Source organism: Lactuca virosa, chromosome 3 (assembly GCF_052849685.1).
Source record: "Lactuca virosa cultivar CGN04683 chromosome 3, Lactuca_virosa_CGN04683_v6, whole genome shotgun sequence".
In the NCBI taxonomy this organism is placed as follows: Eukaryota; Viridiplantae; Streptophyta; class Magnoliopsida; order Asterales; family Asteraceae; genus Lactuca; species Lactuca virosa.
Window position 1 is genome coordinate 300731555 of NC_136428.1, and position 9637 is coordinate 300741191.

At 38.5% G+C, this 9637-nt stretch overlaps 1 protein-coding gene across 4 annotated transcripts; it reads right to left on the minus strand.

Moving 5' to 3' along the window:
• Positions 1 to 300: 300 nt before the first annotated feature.
• Positions 301 to 8833, minus strand: LOC145167299 (putative phosphoinositide phosphatase SAC9). 4 transcript variants are annotated; one of them, XM_079086456.1, is made up of 6 exons: positions 8075 to 8833; positions 7280 to 7641; positions 7030 to 7118; positions 6207 to 6939; positions 1066 to 1288; positions 301 to 708 (listed from the first exon to the last, which is right to left on the minus strand). In XM_079086456.1, the coding sequence occupies exons 4-5, from the start codon at positions 6624 to 6626 to the stop codon at positions 1205 to 1207; spliced, it is 504 nt and encodes a 167-aa protein (XP_078942582.1). In that variant the 5' UTR covers positions 6627 to 6939; positions 7030 to 7118; positions 7280 to 7641; positions 8075 to 8833; the 3' UTR covers positions 301 to 708; positions 1066 to 1204. The 4 variants fall into 4 exon arrangements, with proteins under 4 accessions (XP_078942582.1, XP_078942581.1, XP_078942580.1 ...); XM_079086455.1 differs by having other exon boundaries at positions 6207 to 7118; XM_079086454.1 differs by having other exon boundaries at positions 7030 to 7641.
• Between the last annotated feature and the right edge of the window lie 804 nt (positions 8834 to 9637).

Here is a 9637-nt window from a genome sequence, read left to right on the forward strand (position 1 = left end):
ATTGATGTTTCATGCTTAACAATCTCTACCACTGGTTTCAATTTTAGTTTCCAAAAGTTTCATATTTGCCCCTTTTATTAATTTTGCATGTTTCTTCTTAACTACTTTAATTTACCTTTTAGTTAAATTTATATATATATATATATATATATATATATATATATATATATATATATATATATATATATTCTTACATGACCCTAGCATCCTCCCAAAGGAATATCATTTGAGATGTTAATTTTAAATAGAATCGCCCAATTTAAGCAAACCTCATATTTGGAGTTGGGAGGAAAACAGACGAAACCAATTACAACTCCAGGCTTAATAGATAAATCCCGGCAAACAAAAACACAAAAAATAAAGAAATATACACAACATTACAACAACGAATGAGATGAGTTTATTTTTTTTAAAGGCAAAGAAGATAGAAGCAAGTTAAACAGCAGAAAGGCTAGCCCATTTCCCAAGCTGATAGTAGTAAAGGTTAATTCGGTTGGATAAAGAGAGCCCTGTGGCCAATGGGGGGCAACCTTTCAAATCAGAATCATCCTGATCTGTGGGATCATCTGCAAATGATGCAACATCCCCAAATACTCTAAAACAGACTCGCCGACTGTTGACGGGTCTAGGAAAATCAAAGTACATGGGGGTCCCACCCTTCACCTCCGGTAACCGGTATTCTGCAACTACCACCATGTTCCGATTCTCCTATTTACAACATACACACACAATGTTCAATTTATTTATTTAGTTATTGTTAAAAAGGCATGGGCCAATTATATTATTATAGCATATCAGATTTTTTTTATTTTTTTTCTTATTTGGACATTATCTTTGAAAAATACTTGGATGGATAGATAGATGATATTGTCATAATTAATTGTTAACGGTGTTGTTGGGTAGTTTTATAAGTTTTAAAATGTTGCAAGTAATATGAAGAAAAAAAAGTAGGGTGGTATAATAAACAAATTAATGCACAATGTCCCCCCAGCCAACAGGTAGTGCATGTTGATGTGGGGAGTTTATATGATATTGATTTAGAAAGTAAAGTAGGTGAATGGGTACCTGTAAAGCGGATAGTTGAATGTATAGCACGGGTGCAGATATAAATATATTTTCCCAAAAAGCTGATAGATGATGATGATGATGATGATCATGAGAAGAAGGTGAATGGGTAACTCGAGGTTTTATTGCAGAAAAGCCATCAAGGCGGAATCCTGCCAGCATTGGTGAGGCTTTGTTCCAACACCAGCTCATTCTCAATCAACCTCTCACCCTCAACTGGAACCTGCAACATGCATCATCATCATCATCATCATCATCATCATCATAGTAACAAGTAACAAAGCATGACCCTCTCTCTCAGTAACAAAACTTCACACACAAATAAACAATTAATAAGGGTTTGGTTGGATGCCCAAGGGATCAGTCATGTCATTACATTCCATGATCATGTTTCCTTGGGATCAACTTTTTACATTCAAGTGACAATTCTAACACTTTATATCTAAATATATATTATTGACAAGATCAAAAAGTTATACATAGCATTAAAACCCATGTACTTATTGTTAGAAAAATTAAAAATATTATTTAACTAAAGTAAAATCAGAAAACTTTTAAAGAGTTGCAATTTTTCATTCCATTCTCTGATGGAATGAAGAAAAAGCACTCCCTTCCTAAGAAATGAAAAATAACAAAGTGGAAGGAATCAAACAGCTTTTTCATTCCATTCCTTCTCCGATTCCATTCTTCATTTTTTTTATTAGGAGACCAAAATACCCTCAGTCTGAAATAAATAAAACTACGAATTCAAGCATACATATATTTATAATGAACAAAAATAAATAAGTTATTATTGAATTTCATTTGCAGGTAAGAATTCAACTCATGCTCTATTGCAGCTTTGAAACAACGACTAACAATTACTACATTAAAACCACAGAAATGCAATTTAAAACAATAATTACCAAAATCCATTTTTCGCATTCTATTTCTAAGAATTGGCTTCTCAATTATATACAATGAATTTGTAGAAAAAATCTATGCTTATAAGTTTTATACATTCAAAACCATAACAAACTGAGACTCCAAATTCAGAAAATAAGTCAAGCCAACTAATAAACTTATGACCAAATGTAAGGTTTTTCTTCTGAGATTAAGCTAATCAACTCTAATCTGCTAAGAAATTATGAGGCCACTTTCTTTCCTACAAGATAAAAGCAGGAGACCACTTCAATAGAATACAGTAAAGATAATCTGATAGGCCCCCAATCCGTCAAGTTTACACTCGTAAGAAGAAGAAGAAGCCCATGGGTGGCAGCCCAGTGAGGCTGGTCCAGTCCAGTGAATTGCAGGGGACAGACCAAGGGTAATTTGGTCTTTAGGAGCTCTTTTTGCTGCAGCTGTTTCGTGGGAGACATCCTTAGTGGGAGTGGAATGTTCTTTTTCTTTTCATGGCTGCTATTTGTCCTTTTTGTCCTTTCTTTTCAAAAAATGTGAGTTTGGAAAATCAAAGCTCTCCTATTTGGGCCATGTTATTTCTAGTGAAGGGGTATCAGCAGAAAACTCGAAGATTGAAGCCATGCTGGATTGGCCTACCCCCAGGAACATAAAGGAATTAAGGGGCTTCCTTGGACTCACGGGGTATTATCGGAAATTCGTCCGAAATTACGCCCAAATTACGATTCCCCTGACAGAACAACTGAAGAAAGATCGGTTCGGGTGGGGAAAAGAAGCAGAACAAGCTTTTCAGAACCTTAAAACAGCTATGACAACCTTACCGGTCCTAGCCATGCCCGATTTCCAACAAACTTTTGTTGTCGAGACGGATGCCTCGGGGTTCGGGTTAGGGGCGGTGCTATCACAAAGCGATCGACCGGTGGCCTACTACAGCTTCACATTAGGGGTGAGGGCACGGGAGAAATCCATCTACGAAAAAGAACTCATGGCCATTGTAAAAGCAGTCACGAAATGGCGACCCTACCTGTTGGGGCGAAGGTTTGTGGTAAGAACAGACCAGAAAAGTCTGAAATACATCCTAGAGCAACGGGTAATTGGAAATGATTACCAACGATGGGTAACCAAGCTAATGGGATTCAATTTCGAGGTTCAATACCGCACCGGGGCTAGTAACCGAGTAGCTGATGCCCTGTCCCGGCGAGATGCCACCATCGTTTGCAACTCCGTGAGCATGACTCTATGGGGAAGTTGGGACAAATTAAAAAAAGAATTAGACCAGGATGTTTTTGTGCAAAAGGTAAAACAAGACTTGGAAGCCAACCCCCAAACCCACAAAGGCTTTGGAGTTTTCTGTGGGAATCTGTTATATAAGGGACGGTTGGTGATTCCTGCCTCCTCCCCACTGATTCCGGACATTATCTCGACGTTTCATGACTCACCTATCGGAGGTCACTCGGGAATCAAGAAGACCTTCCAGCGGGCAGCAGCGGAAGTATATTGGGTTGGTATGCGTGAGTCTATATCTGAGTTTGTCCAAAAGTGCACCATTTGCCAGCAACATAAAGCCCTCACTTCATCCCCTGGGTTGCTGCAACCTATCCCAATTCCGGAGCAAGTTTGGGACGAAATAACTATGGATTTCGTGGAGGGGCTACCCAAGTCAGGAGGGTGGGATACCATATGGGTCGTAGTGGATCGCCTTAGCAAGTATAGTCACTTCATACCTCTGAAACACCCCTTTTCAGCAGCAACTGTCGCAAGCAAATTCATGACAGAGGTGGTAAAATTACACGGGATGCCCTTGTCCATCATTAGCGACAGGGACAAAATATTCCTAAGCCAATTCTGGAGTGGTGAATCGCAACACGGCCTATCACCCTCAATCGGATGGCCAATCTGAAGTGGTGAATCGTTGTCTCGAGACCTATCTTCGTTGCTTTTGCTCGGGAAGACCAAAGCAATGGGCCAAATGGTTGTCATGGGCCGAGTACTGGTACAACAGCTCCTACCATTCGGCTACCGGTACTACACCTTTCAAAGCCCTCTACGGACGAGACCCTCCACCCCTGATCAGATATGAAGGTCAGCAGACTCCAATGGATGCTCTCGACCAGCTGCTGGAAGATCGTGACATCGCCCTTGATGACCTCAAGATGAATCTCATTCGGGCCCAGCAGAGAATGCAAGTTCAAGCTAACAGGAAAAGAAAGGATGTGGAATATAAGGTCGATGAATGGGTGTACTTGAAGCTACGCCCGTACAGGCAACAAAGTTTGGCTCCTAGGAGATCGGAAAAGCTGTCGCCCCGTTACTACGGACCTTTTCGGATTCAGCAAAAAATTGGCAAAGTCGCTTATAAGCTCGAATCAAGGTTATCGATAGCGATAGCGAGGAAATAGCGACAACCCACCTATACGCTACGTAGCGATAGCGATGAAATAGCAACAACTATTTCATGTTTTGTGATTTCTTATAAAATTAAACACTATATTTACTTGCACCTATGCAGCAATCAAAAATAACATAGAACTAACAAGTATCATTTCTATTAAGCTAACATTAAGTTCCAAAAGATGTTTACCACAAAAGATTGGTTAGTTTTAGACTCTAAAGTCTAAAATTAAGTTCTAATACCACAAAAGAATGGTTATTTTTAGACTCTAAAGTCTAAAACTATGTTTAAATGACACAAATCGATTTTGGTGAGGTGTGCTATTGTCGCTACTGTCGCAGAAGTGAGAAATAACCCGCCAAAATCGATTTTGGTGATTTTGGCGCCGATCGTACAATCTTAGTCGATTAGAGGGGAAGACACGAAATTGATTGTATGATTGCCCGTCTAAACCTATTCCGAGCCTAATTGCTAAGTTTCTTACCGATTTAAACAAAAAAAAAAAAAAAAAAAAATTCTGGACATCGCTACACACGCTATTGCCTCGCTACAGGCATCGTAGCGACCCATCACAGCTACGCTACGCTATTCGCTATAGCGAGTGTAGCGATCGCTATTAACAACCTTGGCTCGAAATTCGAATTACCCCCCACCACTAGTATTCATCCTACGTTTCATGTTTCACAACTCAAGGCTTCTATAGGAGCTCCAACACAAGCTAGGGAAATTCCACCTCAGCTCAACGAGGACTTAGAGTTGGTGACTCAACCAGAAGAGTTGCGAGGGGTTCGATACAAGAAGAATGGAGGGGCTGCAGACAAAGAAGTCTTAATTCAGTGGGAAGGGCTAACCGAAATGGAAGCGACATGGGAAGATTACTCCAAGGTGAATTTGCAGTTTCCAGGTTTTAACCTTGAGGACAAGGTTGAAGTTTGGGCCGCCGGTGTTGATAGGCCCCCAATCCGTCAAGTTTACACTCGTAAGAAGAAGAAGAAGCCCATGGGTGGCAGCCCAGTGAGGTTGGTCCAGTCCAGTGAATTGCGGGGGACAGACCAAGGGTAATTTGCTCTTTAGGAGCTCTTTTTGCTGCAGCTGTTTCGTGGGAGACATCCTTAGTGGGAGTGGAATGTTCTTTTTCTTTTCATGGCTGCTATTTGTCCTTTTTGTCCTTTCTTTCCAGTATTTATAGGGAGTTTTGTTTTCCGTTTGGGTATGCAGAAATTTGTAATTGCTTAGGCAACTTGGAGAGCACTCACCTCTCGAAAGTGAGATTATCCCTAATTCTATGAAAAACATAATTGTTCAATCCAAATTCCATTGTTATTCTTAAATACAAAGTTATAAGAACAGTAGGAAAGAGCTTATCATAATCAAGATGATTAGAATACATAAATACAGGGTGATCTAATTTGTGGAATCTCACACAGTATTGTTTTTGGAAGCTCTAAACATAATTTCAAAACGCCCTAATAGCCAAAAAGCCTGTCGAGCAATATGCATACGCATATAAAGATGAAGATCATCATTGGCTCCAAAAAACACCGACTACAAGCAAATGATATTCGTAAATTGATCCAAGTGTTAGAGATGGTGTGATACATATGCAGTGTAAAAAAAAACATGAATTTAACAAAGGGACATTTGTTTTCAGGATATTAGAAATATTCTACACTAAGCAGCCCAGCCCTTAAATCGGGACACCAATTAGTTACTTTGTTATTAATATTAGTCTGTCAGTTATTCATCAATATATGCCCTATATAGAGTTTTAATACGTATTCCAGCGTGTTTCAATTTCTTTGTCATGCATATACTAGTTATGACAAAAAAAAAAAAGTTGAAATTTACATACATGTAAAGGTTGGAGTGATGGTGATGGAAGATGCGTGAAAAGGCGTAGTCCAAGGAACATCTCTAACTGCTTGTGACGAGAGCTATCAACAATTGCGTTTTTATATCTTCTCTGCAACGTGATTTTCACATTCTGTGCGACAGAAAACTGCTTGAACTTTGCGGGTTCGTCAGTAAATATGGTAAGAATCTGACTATGCATTGCTTTAGATGCAGTGTAGATTGTGGCATGAATATCACCAGCTAGCAGAAAAAGGTCAGCCAGCAGACAAACGGGTGACAAGATTGTAGACTTTTTGAACTCCTCAAACGTCATGTCAAAACGTTTCCAAGGTTTATCTGGACATGGGTGATTCCAAGTGGTAATACTTTTATATGGATCACGCTCTGCAACATAAATTTCTGTTTCTGCAGCTGTCATCTTCAGTTCTGCACCCCCACCAGATGGGAATGGTGCCTCGTCTCCATAAATACGAGTTGAAACCCACACTTTGACCAGCCCTTTTCAGGACCCATACAACTTGCTCACACTCAACTTCATTGCCTACATATATATTATGTGGTGTGTTTGTATTCACAAAAAGACCATCGACTGTACCTGTGTGCTGTAACAAGAATTTATGCCCCATGCTAGGTATCGAGTGCCCGGATGAAGCCTGCTTCGACGAGCTATAAGAGCAACAATTCCTTCTTGCTGACCTAAGCTTCCGAAACTTCTGACATTCTGCAAAACCCTGTAACAATTTGACATGTATGTATGTATGTAATACTCTTTACATCTAATATGCTAACCATGAGTTAATTAAATTTACACAAACTGTCACCTGAGTATTGCCTGCTTAAAATAATGAAATTTAAGACTAGTGTTTGGAACAATATCTGATAAGCCGAAACAATAATACTCTCCTTTAGTCTGTTATAAAATTCATTCAGCAACGATTTATTAGAGCGAGATCTAGAGTACTGGATGAGGCAAATATTTACGTGACTTGTGTCGAATGAAACAAAACGCAAATTTAGGGAGGAAAGAGGTAGAGTTTATGGTGGGAGAAAAACTATTTTTAAAGCTTCGACCTTATCAACAACGATCGTTAGTTGTTATGTGATTTTGGAATAGATTGGAAGTGTAAACTCCCTTCCAATGCTGTGATTCATCCGGTGTCTCAACTAAGAAGGGCTTCTTCACCTACTTTTCCATCTCAGTTAACAGATGAATTAGAAGAATTAAGGGCTGCTTTGGAAGATATTTTAGATGTTCACCACCTTAATCTAGGAACTCCTGAGCAATTACATGTTTTGGTGAAATGGAAGAATTTATCAGCTTTTGAAGCTTCTTGAGAGAACTGGCTGGGATGCTCTTTTGAACCAATTTCCCAATGCTCGCCTTGAGGACAAGGTGAATTTTCACACTGCCGGGGGGGTATTCTGAGGTTTACCTACACAACAACAACAACAACAACAAGACAATAATACTGTGTAATTAGAATCATGACTTTAGGCCGGCAGGGGTATTCTAGTCATTTAGCCCAATAAGTAGGTTATGATGATATAAATAGCTGATCAGTTTCTAAAGGAGTCAGTAAGGTTTTATTTTGTTTCCTTGGGAGAAAACTACCTTCTCGAATTGGTAGAATGATTTTAAATTCATTAGACATTCCTCTATCAGTAATCATTTGATTTGAGCCCTAATTCCAGTTATAGCATAACATCTAGAACCCTAATTCAAGCATAACAATTGCATTCTCAACTTTTTTACACTTTGAAAATCTACCACTGTTTTGCATCCGATGACAATGCTATATAGTATATAGGTAGATTTCTTCAAGCACAACATTGTAGTAGGAGATGCCATAATAAAAAAATTAATACCTGCAGTAAAATGACACAGTATTGCTCCAGACCAATTCGTCTGAAAGGAGTCGAGAACCATCCATTCCAAACAAATTCCTCATCGGGGTCTCGAACAGAAGCATGACTCAGAAAAGGTCGTGTTATATCCCTTGTTTCACAAAAGTAGTGTTTTCCATCAATATCAAGTTCAGCAAGTTCTTTAATATTCTTTACTTCTCCTTTCCCTTGGGGTTGGGGATTTTGAAGTAAAGTAAGACTTTGATCCATTGGCTCTCACTAACAGTGTACACACACCCATCACCAGGCAAATTTGGAATGCTAGCATTCAACTTTGTTGCAACAAGCAGCAAGCCGAAGCTCCCAAGCACTGCATAACCTAATATGGCTCTGCCATAGGTTATAGTCTTGTAAATCGACCTTGAAACATTTGTGATGTAGTTTAATGCCTCGTCTTGGGAATTAAAAACATCATAACCCACCTTCTGGTCATGTCTAAGAGACCCAGTTGTTGGATCAATATTAGATCACTTGAGTGTAACAACAGATGTATCCCGTAATCCACCAGCTGCAAGAAAAAACGCAAGGAGACAAGAGACAGAATCCAAAAGTATACATCATATGACTTTCTTCACAAAACCAATCAGCAAATCAAGTGATGAAACTGTGAAAGCTTTCAAAGGGCTATAACCAGGTGATTCCATGATCTAACGGCGCATCTGCCTTAGATGTTGATGACTGCGTTAAGGGTAACTTTTCCAAAAAAGATGCTTGGGCAATGAGAAAGATTTTAAAAAACTTATTATACCAAAAGTTATTTTGTTAATCCAAACTTATTTTAATTTTTTTTTTCAAAAAGTCCTATAAAAAGGATTTTGATGTTCAAAAGCAATTTCAAATACTCCTAAGGCACATGAATCCTATTGAAGATAATATACAATCTGATTAAAAATTAAAAATAAATATACGATATAATGATGAGCTATATAGTCCTCTCCTCTCATAATTAAAAAAAAAATGGATATGCGAAAGTAGATACTGTCAGAGATGAAAAAAATTAACATTCAGCTATGAGTTTATTAAGTGGATCATTATGGTTATATATTACATTTATTGCTTGAAATCTTCAGATAAAATTAACTATATGGTAAGCACGATAGGTACAACAAAAACTACATCGCCTACAGATAATCTACAAACAAAGCAGGTTATGGACTTGATCTGTTGTGAGGACCATAATGGCATGCATAATCACATATGTTCGGATGTTTGTTTGGACCATAAAGTATAGCCAATATAACTGAAATGTCAACGTTAAATTGACATGCTCCCGGCTAATAAACAAAAAGTGGAAGATAAGTATCCTAGAAAATAGCATATCAATCAGTAAATACTAAGGCACATACTATGCACACCAGCAAGAGGATACTGGATATGAGACCAATATAATACAAATTCTAAAGCAATTGTGTGACCTATCTATAAGTAAATCAATATATCAGAATTATGTAACAATGATCATATCGTCACGGATCCATGACCAGATTCCACCGGGGCAGACCTTTTCAAAAATCTTTCTATGTT

What these genes read in the sequence shown, in the direction of transcription:
- LOC145167299 (XM_079086456.1), bottom strand. Translation starts at nt 6,626, where the DNA reads ATGACAGCTGCAGAAACAGAAATTTATGTTGCAGAGCGTGATCCATAT. An exon ending in CATCACTCCAACCTTTACAT is followed by an intron (nt 1,289 to 6,206) that starts GTATGTAAATTT and finishes TGCATGTTGCAG; the next exon opens with GTTCCAGTTGAGGGTGAGAG.